Here is a 27820-nt window from a genome sequence, read left to right as displayed (position 1 = left end):
ATACCAAGGCAGTAACACATGACAACACAGCATGGTAGCGACACAACATGACAACAACATACCAAGGCATGACAACACAGCATGGTAGCGACACAACATGACAACAACATACCAAGGCAGTAACACATGACAACACAGCATGGTAGCGACACAACATGACAACAACATACCAAGGCAGTAACACATGACAACACAGCATGGTAGCGACACAACATGACAACAACATGGTAGCACCGCAACATGATAGCAGCACAAAACATGGTACAAACATTATTGGGCACAGACAACAACACAAAGGGCAAGAAGGTAGAGACAACAATACATCTCGCAAAGCAGCCACAACTGTCAGTAAGAGTGTCCATGATTGAGTCTTTTGAATGAAGAGATTGAGATAAAACGGTTCAGTTTGAGTGTTTGTTGCAGTTCATTCCAGTTGCTAGCTGCAGCGAACTGAAAAGAGGAGCGACCCAGGGATGTGTGTGCTTTGGGGACCTTTAACAGAATGTGACTGGCAGAATGGTGTTGTATGTGGAGGAAGAGGGCTGCAGTAGATGTCTCAGATAGGGGAATTGTACAGCTTTTCTGAATGCACCACCTGTCCCAATAAACAGTAGCAAGGGGCTGCTAAGAGAAAGACCATTTGAACACCGTAAGCTTTGGAGACATTAGTGAGCATGGTAAGTGGCAACCGACACACACACACACACACACACACACACACACACACACACACACACACACACACACACACACACTCTTAATTAGGCTGTGCCTCTCACTGCTTGTGCCTGGTACTTCACTGAACAGTGTCTTACTGTAGTAGTTCACATACAGTAGTTGACATTTTCTAGACATTTGTTTAGTTCTGTTATTTAGCTAAGTGGTTTCCAATGTATTTCCTGATGTGAAATGAAATAGAATTTTCCCCAATTCTGCTCTACATCTTCTATAGCAAGTACATTGAACCCAGTGATGCAGTGGAGGGTAAAGTTTACCAACCTTTTGGGAAAAAATGCATTGAAAGTATAGCGAACGTAATTTTTTGCACCGTGACTACCCACCAATTTTTCTAGCACTACATTACTGATTGAAACGCCATGTCTTAAAGCATTAGATTTCCATACCTTCATACAGTTCCTGTGCCATAACGGGGTATACGGTATTACCGGCAGAGGGGCACATTTTTTAAATTATTTCTTATATTAACAAATGCTAACAAAATACTAGCGAATTCCTTTAGCTGACGCTAGCTATATGCTAATAAGCGCAAGCGAACATAAACCAAATGCAAGGACAGACAACCTGGCTCATAAAGTTATACTATCTATATACTATCTATATATTATATATATATATATATCTATATATTATACTATCTATCTCAAAGGGCTACTCACACTTGATCCAGAAGGGGATTGATTGTCTTTGCTGTAACCAAGCAGCTTGATATTGCAAGCTAGACACCTAATGTTATAGCTAGCAAGTTAGCAAACCAAAATGCACAGCTGGAGCTCTGAGCTGGAGAAAATGTACTTGGCACATCTTAGATAGTTAACTTAGCTGGCAAACATTAGTTGTGAATTCCTTGTGTAACTTGATCGCCTCTCTTGTGCTGCACAACAGTGGATCGTCACGTCACATTTGCTAAGCCCCATGTGCTCTTTGTAAACGAACAATCACATTTCTGGGGGACGGCATTGAAAATCATACCGTCAGTACTTCAAAATACCCTTTTATACCGTGTATACGGTATACCACCCAAGCCTATTAGGTAGGGAGATAAGTAGTTGGTAGAGGACTAGACTCATTATGGGACCCCATACTGGAGTAGTTTCCCAGGCAAAGTGTGTTTAAAAGAAAGGCAGGTTGTCCTGGTATACAGCTGAGTGGGTCAGGTGAAAGGCAGACGACACACCACAGATGACAAGAGACACAGCAGCTGCGTTTGTTCTCTCTCTCTCTCTCTCTCTCTCAATGCTCAGATCATGCAAAGACAAACTAACCATATCAATTTGAATCAATCTAGATAAAGACAACTTTAAAGCTTCACTAAGAACATAGACCTACTCACTCATTCTCTCTCTACCGGTAAAAGTTTCCAACTCCAAAGCTTCACGTTCACACTGGCCGAAGGTTCATTGAATTACAGTTTTTCTCAATTGCTAAAACACAATTTCTGAAACCTTGCTCCATTTCCTGAAAACATTAAACACAAAACCTCATCTTCAAGCACTATTTACATAACCTCTGACTCAGACATAACCTCTGACCTCAAAACAGTTTTACCTGTGTTCAAAATCAAACACTGCTCTCAAATCATAAACAAAGTGATAAATTATATACACTCTCAAGCAGTCAGTAAACAATACCCTGAAAAATAGAAAATCAAATCAAATTTTATTTGTCACATACACATGGTTAGCATATGTTAATGCGAGTGTAGCGAAATGCTTGTGCTTCTAGTTACGACAATGCAGTAATAACCAATGAGTAATCAAATCAAATCAAATCAAATCAAATTTTATTTGTCACATACACATGGTTAGCAGATGTTAATGCGAGTGTAGCGAAATGCTTGTGCTTCTAGTTCCGACAATGCAGTAATAACGAGCAAGTAATCTAACTAACAATTCCAAAAAAACTACTGTCATACACAGTGTAAGGGGATAAAGAATATGTACATAAGGATATATGAATGAGTGATGGTACAGAGCAGCATAGGCAAGATACAGTAGATGATATCGAGTACAGTATATACATATGAGATAAGTATGTAAACCAAGTGGCATAGTTAAAGTGGCTAGTGATACATGTATTACATAAGGATGCAGTCGATGATATAGAGTACAGTATCAACGTATGCATATGAGATGAACAATGTAGGGTAAGTAACAATATATAAGGTAGCATTGTTTAAAGTGGCTAGTGATATATTTACATCATTTCCCATCAATTCCCATGATTAAAGTGGCTGGAGTAGAGTCAGTGTCATTGACAGTGTGTTGGCAGTAGCCACTCAATGCTAGTGGTGGCTGTTTAACAGTCTGATGGCCTTGAGATAGAAGCTGTTTTTCAGTCTCTCGGTCCCAGCTTTGATGCACCTGTACTGACCTCGCCTTCTGGATGGCAGCGGGGTGAACAGGCAGTGGCTCGGGTGGTTGATGTCCTTGATGATCTTTATGGCCTTCCTGTAGCATCGGGTGGTGTAGGTGTCCTGGAGGGCAGGTAGTTTGCCCCGGTGATGCATTGTGCAGACCGCACTACCCTCTGGAGAGCCTTACGGTTGAGGGCGGTGCAGTTGCCATACCAGGCGGTGATACAGCCCGACAGGATGCTCTCGATTGTGCATCTGTAGAAGTTTGTGAGTGCTTTTGGTGACAAGCCGAATTTCATCAGCCACCCGAGGTTGAAGAGGCGCTGCTGCGCCTTCTTCACGATGCTGACTGTGTGGGGGGACCAATTCAGTTTGTCTGTGATGTGTACGCCGAGGAACTTAAAACTTACTACCCTCTCCACTACTGTTCCATCGATGTGGATAGGGGGGTGTTCCCTCTGCTGTTTCCTGAAGTCCACAATCATCTCCTTAGTTTTGTTGACTTTGAGTGTGAGGTTATTGTTAAAAACATACAATTTTCAGGGAGAAGTACATTTTTAATCTAAAAAAATATTCATATGTTTCCGTCATTGTCTTTTGATGAACGAAAACATGTTCTTATCATAGTAGCTCAAAATAGATCAGAAATGAATACTCTGCTTTGCTCTTTGCAATTTTGTTTTTTGTTCTTCCTCCTCCTTGTACCCCTATTTTTACAGTACTGTACCCTGCATCTGACAAACTTGTCCTTTTGTCTCTGTGATACTGTAATTCTTGTTCTTTGTTGATATGAACCTGCAACCAGTCAAAATCTATTGAGCAGTTAGTACTGTTAATAAATGGAAAGCACAATGTTCAGGGCCATACAATGTGTCCATTGTACAGTATACAGCCTATAAATGCACTGTACTACAGTATCCATTCTCAGACTTTCTCCTCCCCACCTTCAGCAACCTGTTTGCTCTCTGAACTGGCTTATATTGGTTGTGTCGCATCATTTGAAACAGGTTAAAACAATTTTGAGTGGTTGTGTTCAATCAATGACATGTTTCTCTATTTGTATTTGATTGTTGCCACTGGTGTTTACCAGTATGGATGACATGTGCATTAGAGTGCAGAATGTGTTTTGAGAATGAGAATGTGTTTAGAGTTTTGCTGAAAAGTCTAAGTGAGATCTGCAAATAGTGTTTTACCATGTGAAATGGTTGAAGGTATTGACAACAGACTGCATAATTAGCTAAATGAGTCCAGGCAACTGAGAACTTTGTTCAGCCAATGGGTTTTAGTGTTTTAGCAATTGAGAAAAACTGTAACTAGATAATGACATTTGTGATAAGATGTTTGGAGTCCAGCCCCACCACTGTGACATACTTGAACACACAGTCGAATACACGCACCCACACAAACGCACACACAGCACACGGTCATTCATGTTCCTCCTGAATGTAAAGGAAATGGGAAGTGCTAGATTATTTTTGATTATCTAGTAAAGGAAACTGTCTGTCCTGTCGAGGTATTCCTACTGCAAGTCCAATCAAACTCATGAACTAACTCACTTGATTTATAAAGCAGATGTCACAGGAAGAGATCATGGCACTGTCAATTTAGATAAATACATCCTCTGGGTCATTTACATGCTAATGTGGGCTGACAAATGACCGATCTGACATTCAAACTTTTTAAGAATTCAATTCGCCTTCTAAGAAGAAATAATTGAAAGTTTTAGATTTAAATTATCAAAAGATGGCAAGATGTTTTGTTCTGTGTTGTAGGATTTGTCAAATGAAAACTCAACCTCCTATAAGACTCTTAGTTATTCACACTTGTAGTTGATAAACTCAAGGTTCAAACCCTGCCAAAGCCCTGCAATAGACTAGCGTCCTGTCCCGGGTGTGTACTTGTACATGAAGCTGCTCCTATGAGCCTCTTGCAAGGCTACTACCCAGCTAGCACATTTTGTTCCTTGGAAGCTGTGGGACCATACTTTTGTGGTTTCCCATTGTTTCTGGGAACGAAGCCATAAGTTTCCTAACTGGTAAAACTGAATTTTTAAGTTTTGAGAACGGAAGTGAGATTTTTTGCCTGTTCTGGTAACGTTCATTTTAAGTTGCAGGAAGGTTCTGAGAACGTTTTGCTCCGGTTCCCTGAAAGTTTTCCTGAGGTTTTATTAACATTCTGAGAATAAAAATCATAGGTTATTTGAAGGTAATTAATAACCTTTGAGAACATGTTTCAATAAGAATTCTAATAACACTGCTAGCTTAATTGACCCTTTTGGAACTCCATGCACAGATGAAAATCCATTTGCTTAGGCATTAATTATGCAAACACATTTATTTTTTATTGTGGCGCGGCGTCAGTGCGATTCAAACCAATGATCTTCGGTCCTCTAACTATGGAATTAGTCCCCTGCGCCACCAATACATTCAGAACAGATTTCATAACGTATTAACTGTGTGACCTCAGTCCCCTACTCTACTACCACATATCTATAACACAAAATACGTGTGTACGTGTGAGTATAGTGCGTATGTTATCGTGTGTTTGTATTCATGTGTCTATGTTTGTGTCGCTTCACAGTCCCTGCTATTCCATAAGGTGTATTTGTATCTGTTTTTCAAATCTAATTTTACTGCTTGCATGAGTTACTTTATGTGGAATAGAGTTCCATGTAGTCATGGCTCTATGTAATCCTGTGTGCCTCCCATAATCTATTCTGGACTTGGGGACTGAACAGTAGTCCAGGTGCAACATAACTAGAGCCTGTAGGACCTGCCTTGTTGATTGTGCTGTTAAGAGTGCAGATCAGTGCTTTTTTTATAGACAGACTTCTCCCCATCCTAGCTACTGTTGTATCAATATGTTTTGACCCTGACAGTTTACAATCCAGGGTTACTCCAAGAAGTTTAGTCTCCTCAACTTGCTAAATTTCCACATTATTCATTACAATATTTAGTTGATGTTTAGGGTTTAGTGAATGATTTGTCCCAAATATAGTGCTTTTAGTTTTTGAAATATTTAGGACTAACTTATTCCTTGCCACCCATTCGGAAACTAACCACGCTCTCAACAAGCTCTAAGAAACATATGGTTCTCAGAACGTTATGTGCTAGCTGGGTACTTATCGTCCCCAATCACCCAAAGCTGTTGCACCCTATGCACCAATTGGCTATTGCCTGTTTACCACTCTTCAGTGTCTGACTCTACTGCTGTCATAACTGACAACTCCACTAACCAGCATATACTGTGTAAAACAGCTTGTCATTTCGTCATCTCAATTCTGAATAGTTCTCTAGTGAACTAACTTTGGACGGCTAAGCCCCACGTTGGCAGAAGTGCCTAAAGAAGACAGCATGTTTTGGCAATTGAATACTTTGTGCACGGACTCAGTCCGTCCTCTGTTTGTGCTTGAATGAACTTCCCCGGGGCATCCGATACTGGACTGCTATGCACAGCATATCAAAGCCCTGTTGGCCCCCTAAGCCCTGCATCAGGAGTGGTGTGTATAGTGTGTGTAGGGTTCTTTCACACGCACAGCAACACCCTTGTTTGTGAACTGCTGCAGTTGTCCCGGGGAGGGGGTTTGGGGTTTTGCGGGGTGTGTGCAGCTGTGCCCGTTAGCTCAGTGAAACCAGAGAGCGAGCCCCTGGTGCCCCCATTAACCGCCCGCATAGACACACTGTCATCAGCGAGAGGACGCAGAAGCCCGTCTTCTCGTAGACTTCCACCGTCCTCTTTCTACTGGGGTTTCGGGAGGTTAGCCTGAGGCAGAGATGCAGCCCTGGTGGTTAGCCTTTTATTTGGTTAGCTAGCTAGCACAGAGAGATGTGGAGAGCAGCTGTAGAAGCAATGTGGTCAGATCATATACATGAAGTTGCATCCACCAGGGGTGTCTTTCTATCACTACAAGCTTCAATCCTTGCAGGAAGCCCAACCTGCCACACTAACAATGTTTGATTTGTAGACTATTGCATATTAACTAGTCTTACACTACACACAATGGGATTTTTTTTTTTTGAACGCCTCTGACAAATTCTGAAAGTTCTTTGAGAGAACTATCCCTTCAAGCTGTGAACAAAATCTTGCACGCAAAGATTCAAAGTTTAGAAATCATCAAAGAAACATTATATTATTTGGAGCCAGTGCTGCATTTTTACTTTGTTTTTGACTTGTTTATGTGCTGCCATAGACTTCTACCATGTACAGTTGCCTGGGATGTGACATGACTGTTGATGCCAGGGATGCTTTGTCTAAGCAGTGTACTATCAGACAGGAGGTATATAAAATAGAGACAGAGAAAGAGAGAGCAAACTGGTTTCAATATGGCCATTAGCGAAAGGAGGCTTTGGATTCCTCTGAGACTAAACACTGCTAGGGCCTTGATGGCACAGGGATGGGCTTGCACCAATGGCATGCATTGTTGGCTTGGGTTCTTACCCCTCCCTTTTTGCAGTCTTGCCTGTAAAATACTGGATGGGGAAACTGAAGCGGGGGAGAGGGGGATTTCTGCACAAAGTAGTGCAATATTCAAATGACCTGCTTTGGGTCTCAAGGACTTTGCCCCCGACACCCTTCCACCCTCTGTGAGTCAGGCAGGAAGTGGTGACTCAGTGGGCAGTGGACAGGGCCAGTTTGGACCTGTTTTAATACATTAAGAATGCATCCTTCCCTCCTACTGCCCTCAAAAGAGTCCCGAGAAGGTTTCGTATCAAAGCATGTCCAATCAGTGACATTTGTATTTTCAATGTGTGACGCTGATCCGGCCTTTCCACACGCACAGGTTCTTCTGTATCTCCGATGTGATTATTGTGGTATATTTCGCTTTTTGTAATGGTGTGCACAGGGGTGGAATTTAAATGAAAATCTAGTGAAAATGAATGACAGAAATATCTCATTTACGTAAGCGTTCACACTCCTGAGTCAATACATGTTAGAATCACCGTTGGCAACGATTACAGCTGTGAGTCTTTCTGGGTAAGTCTTTGCATACCTAGATTGAACAATATTCACACATTATTCTTTAAAAAATTCTTTAAGCTCTGTCAAGTTGGTTGTTGATCATTGCTAGACAACCATTTTCAATTTTGCCATAGATTGTTAAGCCGATTTATGTCCGAAATGTAACTAGGCCACTCAGGGACATTCAATGTCGTCTTCTTAAGTCTTCTTAAGCAACTCCACTGTATATTTGACCCTATGTTTTAGGTTATTGTCCTACTGAAAGGTCTATTTGTCTCCCAGTGTCTGTTGTAAAGCCGACTGAACCAGGTTTTCCTCTAGAAATGTGCCTGTGCTCAGCTCTATTCTATTTCTATGTACCCTAAAAACCTCCCTAGTCCTTGCCGATGATAAGCATACCCATAACATGATGCAGCCACCACAATGATGAGTGGTACTCAGTGATGTGTTGTGTTGGATTTGCCCCAGACATAAAGCTTTATATTCAGGACATAAAGATAATTCCTCTGCCACATTTTTAGCAGTTTTACTTTAGTGCCTTATTGCAAACAGGATACATGTTTTGGAATATTTTTATTCTATACAGACTTCTTTCTTTTCACTCTGTCACTTAGGTTAGTATTGTGGAGTAACTGCATTGTTATTGATCCATCCTCAGATTTCTTATATCTCAGCTATTAAACTCTGTCACTGTTTTAAAGTCACCATTGGCTTCATGGTGAATTCCCTGAGCAGTTTCCTTCCTCTACAGCAACTGATTTAGGAAGGACGCCTGTATCTTTGTAGTGACTGAGTGTATTGATGCACCATCCAAAGTGTAATTAATAACTTTATCATGCTGAAAGGGATATTCAATGTCAGCTTTTTATTTTTTTTTACCCATCTATCAATAGGTGCCCTTCTTTGCAAGGCATTGGAAAACCTCCCTGATTTTTGTGGTTGAATCTGTGTTTGAAATTCACAGCTCGACAGAGAGTCCTTACAGATAATTGTATGTGTGAGGTACAGAGATGAGGTAGTCATTCATGCAACTTATTATGTGACTTGTTAAAGCACATGTTTACTCCTGAAATTATTTAGGCTTTCCATAACAAAGGGGTTGAATACTTATTGACTCAATACATTTCAGCTTTTCAGTTTTAATTCATTTGTAAAATAAATCCTAAAAACATCATTTCACTTTGACATTATGGGGTATTGTGTGTAGGCCAGTGACACAAAATCTCACAAAATGCATTTTAAATGAAGGCTTTAACACAACAAAATGTGGAAAGAGTCAAGGGGCGTGAATACTTTCTGAAGACACTGTAATGTGCACTTGAGGATCTTTCACGTAGAATGTAGTTATGTCTGTCCTGAATATTTCCATCCAATGTACGGTACTAGGTCTTGTCATAAATAGCAATTCAGCTTCATTCTGGAGATATACTGTACATCTAGTTAAAGCTTCTTAAATGTTCTGAAAACTGTTCTGGGAAAATGAATATTTATCTTAGAAGACTTCAAATGAAACAATAGACAGTAAACGATGTTGAATGAAGCTCAATAATTATATGTGGGGAAACAGTCAGTTGTTTGGGGTTTGCCACACATGCACCACCAAGGAGAAATGGAATGGATGAGAAACAGACTCCAAATCATTGTGAGGTGTACCACAGGAGGAAACGTCAGTGGTAGTGGAGTCCAGTGCTTGTCTTCAATTTGGTCCCCTCAGAATGGAAAACAATTCCATAACAACCAGTAGCAGGTCATTTTTTGTTGTTGCGGCCACTTCTATTTGCTGGTGTATATTGATTTATGGTTGAAATATGGTTGAAACACTGTTGACTACTATAAAGATTTTTTTTTTAATTATGTGCAAAGGTAATGTCTTCTGAATGGTTACTTTTGACCACTTTCTTGACAAAAAGGATACGCCTGGGGCTTGTGGCTCTCCCTTATCATTATTGGTGGCTTGGGATCACAAATAGCAACAACGGTTTTGGAACCAACAATCTGTTGGCTGAATCCTGTCATTCTGGTAAACTATGAAACAAATGCCATACTGTTTGAGGGAGACGCTTATGTTTTGGGGTTAAATGAGTCAAAATGCTACAGAAATAGAACTGGATGATTTGGCATAAGATGTGAAGTCTTGGAGAATGGACATGGTTATAATAAGTTATACTTGAAAACTAAAGTCACTCTTCATATTCTGTAAGTAACATCATGAAGATACGTCAATGTCAGTATGTCTCTGTTATGAAACAATTAAACAGAGTGGCTTAACCTAATGTTTGATCTTACCACATCGCACCATGTCGAATCATGACATATTTTTAGGCTACAATGATGAATAGTTGAGAACTTTTCTTGTGACATTATTTCATAACTCAATGAAGCCACTGACAAAGGCCTTGAGGCCGAAATGTAAAGCTTATTTCAAGAGCAGTGATGCTAGCAAAAGCAGTGTGCGGGTGTCTTGTTTTTTCATGCACCTGCAAAAAAGATCGCTCAGATGGGCGAGTGCTTTTCGAATTTTGAATAACTCAATGAACAAAAGCATCAATAGTATTTCACGGTCCGAATTACAGGGCTCTGTGTTGTCATCCTCCTCACCGCTCTGACTTTCTCTGTTCTCTGACCCCACCGTGAGGGCATACAAGGTCATTCTTTGGGGTTTGGGTGCTCAACATCATGTCAACTCAGGGCCTCTTAAAACCTCTTTTACAAGGTCATTCTCTGGAATCTGTTGCAATGACTAAAACTAACAAAGCAAATGGATCTAATGGGTGTTGATGGAAAGCAGATGGTTAGTGAGGATTTTTTTGTGCCGCAGTGTCAATTCATGCTGCGAGTGGATTTATTTTGCATACCATATATTTCTGAAAATAATTTTTTGTGCTACGCATATGGGAATGTTTATGTGGTTTGTATATTTTTATGTTAGTGTGAAGGCAGGGCACTGTGAAGTGCATTTTTAACCTCTGAACTATGGGTTCTGAATTATGAAGGGCCCTCCGAAGGGACTTTGAGTACAGTAGTTAGAGTAGGGTGCCATGAAAGTAAGCCTAATATTAAGCCTGACGGGTGAAATTGAACTTCTAGAAGTATTGACAGTGGAACTTTTTGTAAGGTTACTAAGAACTGCACTTTGAAGAACATTCCAATGGACTCTTTAAGGGAACTTTGTGGGGAACTCCATTGGAAGGTACAGTGCCTTCAGAAAGTATTCACACTACTTTTTCCACATTTTGTTGTGTTACATACAGCCTGAATTTAAAAAGGATTAAATTGAGATGTTGTGTCACTGATCAACACACAATACCCTACAATTGTAACGGGGGTGAGTGACTGGTTGCCGGGAAGTCAGGCGCAGGAGAGCAGAGATGGGTGATAACAGGATAACTTTAATATACACCCTGGCCCAAAGGCACAGGCGAGACAGCACAAAGCACAACCACGGTAACTTGAACCGGATTAAACAAAACAAACAAACCTAGGTTAGAAACAAACCTAGCGCAAGCCAGCCTGTAGCGTAACACCCTACACAAAGAACAATTACACACACAGACATGGGGGAAACAGAGGGTAATATACATTTAGTCTGATGAGGGAATGTAAACCAGGTGTGCGGGAAAACAAGACAAAGCAAATGGAAAATGAAAGGTGGAGCGGCGATGGCTAGAAGACCGGTGACGTTGACCGCCGAACACCGCCTGAACAAGGAGAGGGACCGACTTCGGTAGAAGTCGTGACAGTTACCCCCCCCCTTGACGTGCGGCTCCAGCAGCGCGCCGACACCGGCCTCAGGGTCGACGCGGAGGGCGAGGTGCAGGGCGATCCGGACGAAGACGGTTGAACTTCCGCAGCATAGAAAGGTCCAAAACATCCTCCACCGGAACCCAGCATCTCTCCTCAGGACCGTACCCCTCCCAGTCCACGAGGTACTGAAAGCCCCTCGCCCAACGCCTCGAATCCAGTATGGAGCGAACGGAGTACGCTGGGGCCCCCTCGATGTCCAAAGGGGGCGGAGGAACCTCTCCCACCTCAGACTCCTGGAGCAGGCCAGCCACCACCGGCCTGAGGAGAGACACATGGAACGAGGGGTTAATATAGTAAGCTGTAACCAGTAAGCTGTAACCGGTAACTAACCTCGTTCAGTCTCCTCAGGACTTTAAATGGCGTGCGGACACCGGGGCATCACTGCGGTGATGGTCTGCGCTGGCCTTCTGGCGCAGCACGGCCCGCTGGAGGTGAACATGGGTGGCGTCCCAGGTCTACTCCGCGCCTGAACCAGTTGTCCACCTCAGGAGCCTTGGTCTGACTCTGATGCCACGGTGCCAGAAGTGACTGGTACCCCAGTACGCATTGGAAGGGCGAGAGGTTAGTGGAGGAGTGGCGGAGTGGCAGAGTGGCGGAGCGAGTTCTGAGCCATCTCGGCCCAGGGCACGAACGCCAGGTTGTAAGTGCTCCTGAGATCTAGTTTAGTGAAGAAGCTCGCCCCGTGCATTGACTCAATCGCTGTGACTATGAGAGGTAGCGGGTAACTGTACTTCACAGTGATCTGTTTAAGGGCTCAATAGTCAATACACGGGGGCAGACCTCCCTCCTTCTTCTTCACAGAAAAGAAACTCGAGGAGGCGGGTGAAGAGGACCGAATGTACCCCTGATGCAGAGATTCTGAGACATATGTCTCCATAGCCACCGTCTCCGCCTGTGACAGGGGATACACGTGACTCCTAGGAAGTGCGGCGTTTACCTGAAAGTTTATCGCACAATCCCCCCGAAGATGGGGTGGTAATTGAGTCGCCTTCTTCTTAGAGAAGGCGAGAGCCAAAATGGCCGAATGCCGCCCGAACAAGGAGAGGGACCGACTTTGGCGGAAGTCGTGACAATGATGCCGAAGTGGAATTTTGTTTTTAGAATTTTTTACAAATTAATAAAATATGAAAAATTGAAATGTCTTGAGTCAATAAATAGTCGACCCCTTTGTTATGGCAAGCCTAAATCTGTTCAGGAGGAAAAATGTGCTTAACATATCACAAATCACATAAGAAGTTGCATGAACTCATTCTGTGTTCAATAATAGTCGTTAATATTATTTTTTATGACTACCCCATCTCTGTACCCCACACATACAATTATCTATAAGGTCCCTCAATCGATTAATGAATTTCAAGCACAGATAAATTAATAAATGAGACTTTGGATGATGTATCAATATACCCAGTCAAAGCCAAAGATACAGGTGTCCTTCCGGGGAGGTAGGAAATCACTCAGTGATTTCACCACAAGGCCGATGGTGATTTTAAAACAGTTACAGAGTTTTATGGTTGTAATATGAGAAAACTGAGGATGTATCAACAACATTGTAGTTACTCCACAATACTAACCTAAATGAAAGAGTGAAAAGAAGGAAGCTTGTACTGAATAAAAAAATCTTCCAAAACATACATCCTTTTTGCAATAAGTCTGCTTTCCAACAGACACTGGGAGACAAATTCACCAGCAGCACAATACCCTAAATCACAAGGCCAAATCTGCACTAGAGTTGTTAACCAAGGTAATAATTATTGTTCCTGAGTAACCTAGTAACAGTTTTGACTTAAACCGGCACGAAAATCTATGGCAAGACTTGAAAATGGCTATCTAGCAATGATCAAAAACCAACTTGACAGAGCTTGAAATTCTTTTGAATATTGAACAATCTAGATGTGCAAAGCTCTTAGAGACATACCCAAAAAGACTCACAGCTGTAATCGCTGCCAAAGGTGTTTCTAACATGTATTGACTCAAGGGGTTGAATACTTATCTAATTACGATATATTAGTGTTTTATTTTTCATTCATTTGTAATAAATGTTCAAATTTTCTTCCACTTTGACATTACAGAGTATTTTGTGTAGATCGATGACAAAAAAAATACGATGAAATCAATTTTAATCCCACTTTGTAACACAACAAAATGTGTAAAAAGTCAAGCGGAGGGAATACTTACTGAAGGCCCTGTATGTGTGTCATTCCCATGGAGTGGCCACTGGGCCACTGTACACAGACGCTGTACTAATTGTCTAACAGTGAGGAGCTCTGTGGGGGAATAGACTCACCATCCTGTCCCCACACAACAAGCTGTCACTGTGACCGTAGGCATTCTGATGGCGAGATGAAGTCAAGTACCAGTTTTGTGTTTGTCGGTTGTTTTTGCACACACATATACACAGACCCTCACCCCTCACACACACACACACACACACACACACACACACACACGCACGCACGCACGCACGCACGCACGCACGCACGCACGCACGCACGCACGCACACACACACACACACACACACACACACACACACACACACACACACACACAAAATCACTCACACAACAATAGATATAGAAGGCTTGTGTTTACTTCACCAAGTTACCTATTCAAATGTGTTTATAACAACTGACTACAGGAAAGACAGGACACCAACTCATGAGCAGCTGGATTCTCATTTCTGTCTGCTGTCGTCTCCAAGGTGTAGCTTCCACCCAAGATGGCCGCCTCCTCCTTCCTGTGGCACTACGCGACTATCCTGCTGGCGGTGATGTGCTGCTTCTTGCCCCGCTCCACTTCCTCCCTCAATCTGGAGGACCCCAACGTCTGCAGCCACTGGGAGAGGTAGGCCAGACCACACCCACAGGGCCAGACACACCCACAAGCCAGACACACCCACATACAGGGACACACCTTCTCACAGGTATGCATTATTTAACACCACCACAGCCTTAGAGTTACACCCTAGAGTTAAGTTAAAGTCTGAGTTGAGTTAAGTTCAAGTCTGGGTTGAGTTAAGTTTAAGTCTGCGTTGAGTTAAGTTAAAGTCTGCGTTGAGTTAAGTTAAAGTCTGCGTTGAATTAAGTTAAAGTCTGCGTTGAGTTAAGTTCAAGTCTGAGTTGAGTTAAGTTAAAGTCTGGGTTGAGGTCAATTCAATCAGTTCACTCAGTTCAGGGGATGCATTGAAATTCAGTTCATGAATCGCAAACGGATCATTATTGTCGCTGTGGACCTTTCCATTCATGAATCGTAATTCAATTCATGGGAATGGAGTTGACCCAAACCCAGATTTAAGTACTTAGCAAGACTCACATTTCTCAACATTGTTTTAGAACAATTTGTTGTTGTTCAGTGCTAATCTCATATCTGTTACATTTTCCAGAGAACCAAATCCATCAAAACAAATGTTATTTCTCACATGCTTCATAAAAAAACAGCTATAACATTGAAATTATTATTTTGTGGGCGCTTTCCAACAATACAGAGAGAAAAATAGAAAAATATTTAAAAAATAATAGCACAAGGAATAAATGTGAGCTGTTTCAGGATACTAGGTGTATGTCGCATGTCACTACTTCACAGGAGAGCCATTTAAATGTAAACTTTAGTTTTTTATCAAAATGCATTTAGTTATTTTTTTACCCCCTTTTTCTCCCCAACTTTCAATCTTATCTCATCGCTGCAACTCTCCAATGGAGAGGCGAAGGTGGAGTAATGTGTCCTACTTAAAACCCTTCAGATTAACCCGGAAGCCAGCCACACCAATGTGTCAGAGGAAACACCGTTCAACTGGCAACCGCGGTCAGCCCGCAGGCACCCGCCTCCCACAAAATCCCCACAGGCCAAACCCTCTCCGCAATTTGCATTGCTAGTTATAGCCTAATGTTAGCTAGCTAATGTTGAACCTGGTTGGTTAGCTACCTGCAGATTCATGCAGGGTAGTAACATCATGAGTTGGGAATATGGTTCATTGTTTAGCTAGCTAGCTACATGCCTGAACAAAAGATTCCACTATGCATGTAACCATTTAAATAGAATGTTCATTATGTCGCTGTGACAACTGTCGCTAGACGTAGCTGGTAAAATAACTAACGAATTTACGAACGCTCAACACCCATTGTATATGGCCGGTGTCAGTAAACATTGGCAAAAAAAAAGCGTAATTCAATTGTTGCCAGCAACACAGTTGCAGACACCAACGCTCTGGATAACATAAAACAGCCTAACCAGCTCTGCTAGGGTGAGTAAATGGTCAGAGTGAGCTGTTCTCTCATTTGTGTCTGTAAGTAGCTAGCAAGCTAGTCAAACATAGCCAGTTAGCTTGGATGCTTGACTGCTGTTTTTGCGGTCAAAATACCCGGATCAACCCTTCTCCTCGGCCAGAGCGTCCACTGTGCAGTCTGAGAAAAATGCTCTGAATTTATGAACAGGTAAATCAAATCAAATCAAATTGTATTTGTCACATACACATGGTTAGCAGATGTTAATGCGAGTGTAGCGAAATGCTTGTGCTTCTAGTTCCTACAATGCAGTAATAACCGATGAGTAATCTAACCTAACAATTCCACAACAACTACCTTATACACACAAGTGTAAAGGGATAAAGAATATGTAAATAAAGATATATGAATGAGTGATGGTACAGAACGGCATAGGCAAGATGCAGTAGATGGTATCGAGTACAGTATATACATATGAGATGAGTAATGTAGGGTATGTAAACATTATATTAAGCGGCATTGTTTAAAGTGGCTAGTGATACATTTTTACATCCATTTCCATTATTAAAGTGGCTGGAGTTGAGTCAGTATGTTGGCAGCAGCCACTCAATGTTAGTGATGGCTGATTAACAGTCTGATGGCCTTGAGATAGAAGCTGTTTTTCAGTCTCTCGGTCCCAGCTTTGATGCACCTGTACTGACCTCGCCTTCTGGATAATAGCGGGGTGAACAGGTCGTGGCTCGGGTGGTTGTTGTCCTTGGTGATCTTTTTGGCTTTCCTGTGACATCTAGTGGTGTAGGTGTACTGGAGGGCAGGCAGTGTGCCCCCGGTGATGCGTTGTGCAGACCTCACTACCCTCTGGAGAGCCTTGCGGCTGTGGGCGGAGCAGTTGCCGTACCAGGCGTATATTTTCATATACTGTAGGTAGGGATAAAGTGACTAGGCAACAGGATAGATAATAAGCAGTAGCAGCAGCTTATGTGATGAATCAAAATAGTTAGTGCAAAATGGGTTAACTATTTAGCAGTCTTATGGCTTGGGAGTAGAAGCTGTTCAGGGTCCTGTTGGTTCCAGACTTGGTCCATCGGTATCGCTTGCTGTGTGGTAGCAGAGAGAACAGTCTATGACTTGGGTGGCTGGAGTCTTTGACAGTATTTAGGGCCTTCCTCTGACACCTGGAGGGCCTTCCTCTGTCCGGAAGAGTTGGTACTCTCATGCATGGTTCAATGTTTCTTGCCTCAAAGCGAGCATAGAAGTCATTTAGCTTGTCTGGTAGGCTGGTGTCACTGGGCAGATCGCGGCTGGCTTTCCCTTTGTAGTACGTGATACTTTGCAAGCCCTGCCGCATCCGACGAGGGTCAGTGAAGGCGTAGTAGGATTCGATCTTAGTCCTGTATTGATGCTTTGCCAGTTTGATGGTTCGTCAGAGGTCGTAGAGGGATTAGTGTCCCACTTCTTGAAAATGACAGGTCTATCCTTTAGCTCAGTGTGGATGTTGAATGTAATCCATGGCTTCTGGTTGGGATATGTACATATGGTCACTGTGGGGACGATGCAGTCGATGCACTTATTAATGAAGCCGGTGATTGATGTGGTAAACTCCTTAGTGTTATCGGATGCATCCTGGAACATTATTCCTATCTATGCTAGCAAAACATTCCTGTAGCTTAGCATCCGCTTCATCGGATCACTTCCGTATTGAGCGCATCAACGGTACTTCCTGTCTGAGTTTTTGCTTGTAAGCAGGCATCAGGACTAGAGGTTGACGATTATGATTTTTCAACGCCGATACCGATACCGATTATTGGAGGGGGGGAAAGCTGATACCGATTAATCGGACGATTTTTAAAAATGTATTTGTAATAATAACAATTACAACAATACTGAATGAACACTTATTTTAACTTAATATAATACATCAATAAAATCAATTTAGACTCAAATAAATAATGAAACATATTCAATTTGGTTTAAATAATGCAAAAACAAAGTGTTGGCCCTATACAGCTTGTTGAGTGCAGTCTTGGTGCCAGCATTAGTTTGTGGTGGTAAATAGACAGCTGCGAAAAATTTGAAAGAAATCTCTTTTAGTAAATACTATTGGCTGCAGTTTATCATGAGGTATTCTAACTCAGGCGAGTAAAAACTTGAGACTTCCTTAACATTAAAGGTTGCGCACCAGCTGTTGTTAACAAAGCGACACACACCTCATCTTACCCGAGACTGCCACTCGGTCTAGATGATGTATGGAAAAACCAGTGAGATGTATATTATCCATGTCCTTGTTCCGAGAAAAAATAATATTACAGATCTTCAGGTCCGTTGATAGGATAGTCTCGAGAGGAGCTTGTCCAGTTTGTTATCTAGTAATTGATTGTACGTTCGCCAATAGAACGGAGGGTAGAGGCGGTTTATTTGCTCACCAACGTAGTCTTGTCAGGATGCCGGCTTGTTTGCTTCTCTTGCCCCATTGTTTATTCTTTCAGTTCCCAGAGATTAGGGCTTGGTCCAGAGAAAGCAGAACGTCCAGAGATTAGGGCCTGTTCCAGAGAAAGCAGAACATCCAGAGATTAGGGCCTCTTCCAGAGAAAGCAGAACGTCCAGAGATTAGGGCCTGTTCCAGAGAAAGCAGAAAGTCCAGAGATTAGGGCCTGTTCTAGAGAAAGCAGAACGTCCAGAGATTAGGGCCTGTTCCAGAGAAAGCAGAACATCCAGAGATTAGGGCCTGTTCTAGAGAAAGCAGAACGTCCAGAGATTAGGGCCTGTTCCAGAGAAAGCAGAACGTCCAGAGATGCCAACTCGTTGAAGTAGAAATTGTCATCCAAATCAAGGTTAGTGATAGCGGTTCTGATATCCAGAAGCTGTTTTCAATTATAGGAAATGATGGCAGAGACAATATGTACAATACATTTTTACATCAGCGAAAAAAAACACAAAATGGCAGAATTGGTTTGATTTGATTTGATATCATATTAATTTTGCAATTCGTGTGATATGCTACGAATCCAATTTGTGCAATATGTTACGAATTTGTTGTGCTTAAGATCCCGGAGTCCATCTTTGAGGGAAATCCATTAAAACAGATTGAAAAGAACAAAGGTGGAGGCAGCTTTCCCAGCTAGATTCACTTTCACTGGCTAATCTGGAGCAACAGCTGCAGCCTTTCAGGAGCTGAGGGGGAGAGGAGAGAGAGAGGTTGCAGAACAGCTCCCACAGACTGTTGGGGCAAGTGTGTGTGTGTGTGTGTGTGTGTGTGTGTGTGTGTGTGTGTGTGTGTGTGTGTGTGTGTGTGTGTGTGTGTGTGTGTGTGTGTGTGTGTGTGTGTGTGTGTGTGTGTGCGTGTGTGCGTGTGTGTGCGCGTGTGCGCGTGTGCGCGTGTGTTTTAGAGCTGGGACGATAAACCAAAAATTATCGACACCGATCACTTATCGCAGGCACTTTGCTGATATCGTTCATTATGATAAGTAGCCTATAGTCGAGAAATGTAAAGTTTTAAATGAAATAGCTTTGCTATAATGGGTGATTGTTACAGTTTTTTTCGATTGCTAAACGACAACTGGAGTCACATGTGCAAAACTCTAACTACAGTCTGCACAGCAGCAGTTCATGTGGACCAAACTCTAGTTCGTTTTTCATTGCTTGAACACAGTTTTCAAAACTCTACACACTTATCCCATGACTTTAACCACAACCTGCACAACACTGTGGATTTACAGCACTTTGTTCAAATGCTAACACACTGCTGTCAAAACTGTGAACCACACATTCAAAACGGAATAGATTTCAGCCTTGTGCCTTTCAAACACTGCCGATTGCAATTTCAGCTGAAAGGCTAAGCAGGTGTCTTGTTTTAGACTTGTTAGTGAACACACACACATATTACAGTATATATAGGTAGAGCTCAGAAAGACTCATTTTGGAAATGGAACAAGGAAGGTTCGTGGAGGGAGAAGGGTGGCAGGGAGAGGGCGGATGCGTGGAGGAAGACAAAGAAGACAAAGAGCTGTTATTTCAGATGAAATAAGGGCTACACTTATAGACCATGTCGTGAACCATGGTCTCTCATTGAGAGAGGCAGGGTTGAGGGTGCAACCCAATCTGCAAAGATCCACAGTGGCATCTGTAATGCGAATTTTCCATCATGCAAACAGGTGAGAGTTACATCCTTACAGTAAATGAAAACATTACAGGAATCTATTTTGTATTGCAATTATAGAATATTTACACAGATATATATTACAGTAAGTTTGACTGTAAAATATATTTTTACAACAGGACCCAAAGGCTGCCCCCAACAGGGGGAAGAGGAAAAATATTTTCAGATGCGCAGGAAAATGCTTTTGTTGACATGGTTGCTGTCAACAATGCAATAAAACTGCGGGAGATTCAAGATAGAGTGCTGGCTGATAATGATATATTTGAAAATGTTAATTCTGTCAGCAAAACAACTATTGCTCGAGTCCTAAAGAAACACCAAGTTACAATGAAACAGTTATACACTGTACCGTTCGAGAGAAACAGTGAACGGGTAAAAGAGCAAAGATACCAATATGTCCAGGTAAGACATCTGAGGTTACGTACACAGCTATACAAAATATTTACAGTAAAAAAAACACTAGCATTTCTACAGTAAAACTGTGCACTTACTGTTTTTCAGAGAGTAATGGAGGTGGAAGCACTGGAAAGACCACATTCATTTGTATTTATCGATGAAGCTGGATTTAACCTTGCCAAAACACGGCGCAGAGGAAGGAATGTTATAGGTCAAAGGGCCACTGTGGAGGTTCCAGGCCAAAGGGGGAAATATCACCATGTGTGCTGCAATGGCCAATGATGGTTTGCTTCTCAACACACCACTCATTGGCCCATACAACACAGAAAGGCTTATAGCTTTCCTAGAACAGCTCTATGCTCAGCTAGTGCCAGCAGAACAGGGGAGCCAGTAAGAAACCCCCAAGTTTTTGTCATAGTTTGCGATAACGTTGCTTTTCACCACTCTGCAGCTGTCACAGATTGGTTTGCAGCACATCACAGATTTATGGTTTTGTACCTGCCTGCATATTCACCCTTCCTCAACCCAATAGAGGAGTTTTTCTCTGCCTGGAGGTGGAAAGTGTTTGGTCACCACCCACATGACCAAATGTCTCTTTTGGATGCCATGCGTGCCGGATGTGAGGACACGAGTCCAGAGGACTGCCAGGGATGGATAAGGCACTCCAGAAGGTTCTTCCCCAGGTGCATGGCAAGAGAAACATTAGATGTGATGTTGAATAAAACCTGTGGCCTGATGCTAGAGAGAGGCAGGATTAGCCCCTCAATTATTTGTTCGAATTACAGTATGTACTTTTAGTTTCTACCTTTTTTTTCTCATTACTGTAATTCCGTAAATTACTACAGACTATTGCAGCAAACTGCTAATTTTCATTTACCTTAAAGAATTGTTATGTTCTAAAAATTTTAATAAATCATGTGAAAGAATGTCACTCTTTTCTTTGAAGAAAATATTACTTTGTATGAAGTCACTGAAATTGTTCAAACTGTAAAGATGAAAAGTTTGTATTTTCTGTATTGGTGTTTGATGCTAGTGTTTTTACTCTCAGTGTGTTCTGAGTGACAGTGTGTGTTATCTCAGTGAGGGTTGTGCATAGTGTTTGGCTGCACTGAGCGTGTTTTGAGCCATGTGTTAAGAGTTGTGTTGCTTGGAATGAGTTTTGCAGGTGATGTGAACTGTTTAGCTCAGGTGACTGTTGGTAGTGCAGACTGTAGTTAGAGTTTTGCACATGTGACTCCAGTTGTGCCCACTGTCGTTTAGCAATCGAAAAAAACTGTAATGGGACAATCGATGGCTCCAACCATCAAACTAGTAGTAATAGTTAAAATAATAATACATTTAAAAACTGTGCTGTTCATTAATGTTATAAAGCTATTGTTCTATTTATCGCTATTGCATCAATTCAATTGTTGCCTTAGGTCTCTCTTTATGTGTTTTGTCCTATATATATATATTTTTAATCCCAGCCTTTAATCCCAGCCTGGTGGGCCGTCATTGTAAATAAGAATTTGTTCTTAACTGACTTGCCTAGTTAAATAAAGGTTAAATAAAATTGATTTTTTGGATATGGATATGGACTTTTTTCTGTAGTGTGTATATGTGTGTGTGCCTGTGTGTGTGCCTGTGTGCCTGTGTGCCTGTGTGTGTGCCTGTGTGCCTGTGTGTGTGAGTGACCATGCAATTCACCTGTCTCCTCACATCCATTTCCTGTCTGATTCATATTGAATCAAAAGGCCTGTCATGTTTGCACTTTCTCGATCAATTGCACGTTTTATTGAATGTTATTGATGTTCTCATTTTGGGTACCATCTTTTTATTTCCTCTGAGAAGTAAGTAACCCAAGCGTTCCTTAAAACCAACACGTGGCTGGGAATCTTGTGTCATTTTGGTGCTGTCTTATGGACTTTATACCCCTAAATTCAAGACCTTCTTTTTTAAGGCCTCATATCAGGGGAACTGTAAGTGGCTAACTTATGCAATTATTGGGCACTAGGAATGTATGTTCAGACAGTCACATAGTATAGTAAGTTTTCCAAGAAATAAAGGAAAAGTGAACGCCAAAGTGTTAAGTACTCTTTAACTCAGGGGTGGGCAGCTCCAGTCCTCAGGGGCCTGATTGGAGTCACAGTTTTGCCCCAGCTAACACACCTGACTCCAATAATCACCTAATCATGATCTTCAGTTTAGAATACAATTGAATTCATCAGCTGTGTTTACTAGGGATGGAGAAAAAGTGTGACACCAATCAGGCCCCCGAGGACTGGAGTTGCCCACCCCTGCGTAACTGCACGTGGTAGTTATTTTTCTACATAGGTCATTCCAACGTTTTACTCTGGTTAAAGGCCTATCTGAAAAGAGGTGTGGCTTTGTCAAGTTGCACTTTCTTGAAATAGTGCACTTTAAGTTGATGTTTCTCAAATTTGTGAACTTTAACGATGGAACAGAACTAAACAATTTCATGTTCTTAACAGGCACTAAAAGGAAACATCCTTAAGGTTTCGGGCAGCCAACTCTCATTTCATACGACTCTTCCATTCCTACATTGCGTGTCTTCCAAAAAGGCCTGCGGTCACAATTGCTCACATGCATGTCATAAGGGAGCCATTGTCACAGCCAACAGTTTTCTTCTATGCGAAACATTCTATAATCCTATTTGTAAAATCCTGTTATAAATCTGTACACTGGAAGAGTCGTGACAAAATACGAGGCCACACACAGCACAGGGGCTGTTTCGCTAATTTCACCCGCTATACCCACCGCTGAGTCGGTGAAAGATGTTTGATACTTAATCCCGGTCAGATACACACAAGCAGCCTAATGGTGCCGTTATTAAACCACTTAGTGTTTAGCCTAGTGCTTAGCCTAGTGGTAGCGGGACCATAAGTTATGGGACCACACGCAAGACATGTTGGCTAAATAGGGTCCGTGGTGAGCGCTCGTGTGTGTTTGTAACTCCCCCCCTTCTCTCTTCCTTTCTAACGGACCCCCCCTCCCTCTTTTTTCTTGCTCTTCCTCTATTCCACTCCTTTAGCTACTCAGTCACCGTCCAGGAGTCGTACGCCCACCCCTTTGATCAGATTTATTACACCAGCTGCTCCGACATCCTCAACTGGTTCAAGTGCACGCGGCACAGGTGAGGACGGAGTGGTCAATGGAGGGATGGAGAGTGTGTGCATGTGCGTGCATGTGTGTGTGTGTGTGTGTGTGTGTGTGTGTGTGTGTGTGTGTGTGTGTGTGTGTGTGTGTGTGTGTGTGTGTGTGTGTGTGTGTGTGTGTGTGTGTGTGTGTGTGTGTGTGTGTGTGTTGGGGTGATGGATGTATGTGTCACTGAGAATGATAATAGGTTAAACCAAGTCAACAGCAATGATTTCCATAACAATGTATTTTGTTAATAAGTACTGTAAGCTCCATAAAGAAATAGTATGTTTGTAATTAGCCAACTTGTGCACCATTAGTAGATGTCTATTCACATTTCTACCTTAGGAAACATAGTGGAGACGATAAACTATATTCCCCATACTGACCCTTAAGTGTCTGTGTGTCTTAAGGGTGAGCTATCGGACGGCCTACCGCAGAGGAGAGAAGACTATGTACCGCCGCAAGTCTCAGTGTTGCCCCGGATTCTACGAGAGCAGGGAGATGTGTGTCCGTACGTAATCCCTCCACCCTATCTGCTGCCATTTAACGTATCACTCTATTCCTATCTGCTACCATTGAATATAACCCTCCTCTCTATCTGCTACCATTGAATATAACCCTCCTCTCTATCTGCTACCATTGAAATGATCCCTCCTCTCTATCTGCTACCATTGAACATATCTCTCCTCCCTATCTGCTACCATTGAACATACCCCTCCTCCCTATCTGCTACCATTAAATGTATACCTCCTCATCCACAACAACTTAACGTATACGTCCACTATATCTGCTGCCATTGAAATAATAACTCCTCCCTATCCACAACATTTTAACGTATCCCTCTTCCCTATCCACAACATTGAAAGTATCACTCCTCCCTATCCACAACAGTGAACGTATGTAAAGGAGTGCGTAACTAGCTGTAGGGAAGTCAGGCGCAGAAGAGCAGAAATGGGATTGCAAACAGAACCCTTTATTGAGGCGAATCAAACATGGTACTAAGAAAACTAAACACACACGGGTTACAATAACCCGGCGCAAACCAGCCTGGAGTACACATACATTTACATATAACAATTCCACACACAGACATGGGGGGAAACAGAGGGATATATGCAAGACGGATAAAGAGGGAATGCAAACCAGGTGTGCGGGAAAACAAGACAAAACAAATGGAAAATGAAAGGCGGATCGGCGATGGCTAGAAGACTGATGACGTCGACCGCCGAATGCCGCCCGAACAAGGAGAGAGACCGACCTTGGCGGAAGTCATGACAGTACCTCCCCTTGATGCGCAGCTCCAGCAGCATGCCGACACCGGCTTCGGGGACGACCCGGAGGGCGAGGTGCAGGGCGATCCGGCCGGAGACGGTGGAACTCCCGCAGCATTGAAGGGTCCAATACGTCCTCCACCGGGACCCAGCACCTCTCCTCCAGTCCATACTCCCAGTCCTCGCCCGACGCCTCGAATCCAGTATGGAGCGAACGGAGTACGCCGGAGCCCCCTCGATGTTCAAAGGGGGCGGAGAAACCTCCCGCACCTCAGACTCCTGGAGCGGGCCAGCCACCACCGGCCTGAGGATGAAATGAAACAAGGGGTTAATACGGTAAACGGGGGGAAGATGTAACCGGTAACTAACCTTGTTCAGTCTCCTCAGTACTTTAAATGGCCCCACAAACCGCGGCCCCAGCTTCCGGCAGGGCAGGCGGAGGGGCAGGTTTCGGGTCGAGAGCCAGACCCGGTCACCTGATGTCACTGCATGGACGGTCTGCGCTGGTTTTCTGGCGTAGCGCGGCCCGCTGGAGGTGAACATGGGCGGCATCCCATGTCTCCTCCGTGCGCCTGAACCAGTCGTCCACTGCAGGAGCCTCGGTCTCACTCTGATGCCAAGGCACCAGAACCAGCTGGTACCCCCGTACGCACTGGAAGGGGGAGCGGTTCATGGAGGAATGGTGGAGCGAGTTCTGAGCCATCTCGGCCCACTCCCCCGGCCAGTTCTGGCAATAAGACCGCAGAAACCTACCCACATCCTGGTTCACTTTCTCCACCTGCCCATTACTCTCTGGGTCAAACCCCGAGTTAAGGCTGATCGAGACCCCCAGACGTTCCATGAACGCCCTCCAGACACTCGAAGTGAACTGGGGACCTCGATCAGACACTATATCCTCAGGCCGTTCTGGAACAGCTAAGGGGTGTAGCTTACCTCTGGGCAGGTGCCTAGGAGCCTTACACTGGGCGCACACCGAGCAGGAGGAAGCATAAACCCTCGCGTCCTTAGCCAAGGTGGACCACCAGTGCTTCCCACTCAAACAGCGTACTGTCCGACCGATCCCTGGATGACCAGAGGAGGTCATCTCCACCCCTGAGGTGGAAATGCGGTATCCTAGGAAGGAGACGGACTGCTGGAAGAACAGGCATTTCTTAGCCTTGACATACAGGTTATGCTCCAACAGTCGACCAAGCACACATGCTCGGCGCATGCAGCGGAGTATATCAGAATGTCATCGATATACACCACTGATATACACCACTACACGCTGCCCGTGCAGGTCCCTGAAAATGTTGTCCACAAAGGCTTGGAAGACTGATGGAGCATTCATCAACTCGTACGGCATGATGAGGTACTCATAATGCCTGAGGTGGTACTGAACGCCGTCTTCCACTCATTTCCCTCCCGGATACGCACCAGGTTGTAAGCGTTCCTGAGATCTAGTTTGGTGAAGAAGCTGAGTGCATTGACTCAATCGCTGTGACTATGAGAGGTAGCGGATAACTGTACTTCACAGTGATCTGGTTTAGGGCTCGATAGTCAATACACGGGGGCAGACCTCCCTCCTTCTTCTTCTTCACAAAAAATAAACTTGAGGAAGCGAGTGAAGTGGAGGACCGAATGTACCCCTGGTGCAGAGATTCGGAGAATGGTGCCGGCTCACCTGGGGTGACGCCAGAGTGCCCTGCCTGCTGCCTTGACCCCAGAGGAACCAACCCGACACCGACCGGCAGTGTGACCTCTGCGGCCACAGATGGTGCACGTGAAGTAACCTCCTCCGGTCTCCCTGAGCGCAGCACCTCCCAGCTCCATGGGTATCGGAGCGGTGGTGCTGGGGGATGGAACCGACAGATCTCGATCTGGACGTCCGCGGGTAGCCAGCAGGTTATCCAGCCGAATGGACAGGTCCACCAGCTAGTCAAAGGTGAGGGTGGTGTCCCTGCGGGCCAACTACCGACGGACGTCCTCTCGCAAGCAGCAGCAATAGTGGTCGATCAGGGCCCTGTCATTCCATCCAGCACCGGTGGCCAGGGTCCGAAAGTTGTGCTGGTGGGGGCGCTGTAGGGACTCTCTATCTATCTATCCCAGTGGTCTCTCTGTCTCTCCATGAGGGTGGCCACCTAAGGCCTAGTAGATGGTTGATCCTATGTATTATGACGTGACTCAAACTGCTTGCTCACCAGAGTCATACAGTATATGATATGGATCTGTTGACGGTCATCTGTTGACGGTCATCTGTTGACGGTCATCTGTTGACGGTCATCTGTTGACGGTCATCTGTTAATCTCTGTGTGGTTGAGTAGTAACATCTCAAAACTCCTATTAGAGCCGAAGGTTGTGGGTTCAATCCCAACTACTTTTTCCATCTGTGCTGTTTCAATAAATGTCCAAAAAGTGTGAAAGGAGGGTGGAATTCACCCCCCTCCCATGTTCTGCCCCTACTTATCAAAGAAACATTGACTCCAAATGGTTGGAACTGAAAGTTTGGTCTGCCAGCCCCCAAAATACAAATTTCCGTTGGTTTTGCAACCCACCTTGGGGAAAAACAACATAGAGGAAACACTGATGACTGTTGTGTCCGCGTGTGGAGGGCAACCGACCAATCGCCACCCAGAAGCAGAGCTTGTGTCTCAGGATTCAGGAACAACAGGTGCGTAGCAGACATACAGAGGGGCCCCAGAGGTCGAGACAAAAACAACAACTGACCCAGCAACAGGAGAAAGCCATAAAAACAAACCTCCATTTCAACAACCGCCTCACAACAAACCCTCTGTCTGTGTAGAG

General features: G+C 43.5%; 1 protein-coding gene across 1 annotated transcript in view; it reads left to right on the top strand.

Moving 5' to 3' along the window:
* The window catches only part of megf10 (multiple EGF-like-domains 10), a 95609-nt gene that overhangs the window by 10428 nt on the left and 57361 nt on the right, over window positions 1-27820 (top strand). The window contains exons 2-4 of the mRNA XM_024381561.1: window positions 14557-14699; window positions 23659-23760; window positions 24176-24276. Of these exons, the coding sequence (XP_024237329.1) occupies window positions 14575-14699; window positions 23659-23760; window positions 24176-24276 (328 nt within the window). The 5' untranslated portion in view covers window positions 14557-14574. The remainder of the gene's footprint in view (window positions 1-14556; window positions 14700-23658; window positions 23761-24175; window positions 24277-27820) is intronic.

This window comes from Oncorhynchus tshawytscha, linkage group LG20 (assembly GCF_018296145.1).
Source record: "Oncorhynchus tshawytscha isolate Ot180627B linkage group LG20, Otsh_v2.0, whole genome shotgun sequence".
In the NCBI taxonomy this organism is placed as follows: domain Eukaryota; kingdom Metazoa; phylum Chordata; class Actinopteri; order Salmoniformes; family Salmonidae; genus Oncorhynchus; species Oncorhynchus tshawytscha.
Note: the sequence above shows the minus strand (reverse complement) of the source record. Positions and strands in the feature narration are given on the sequence as shown.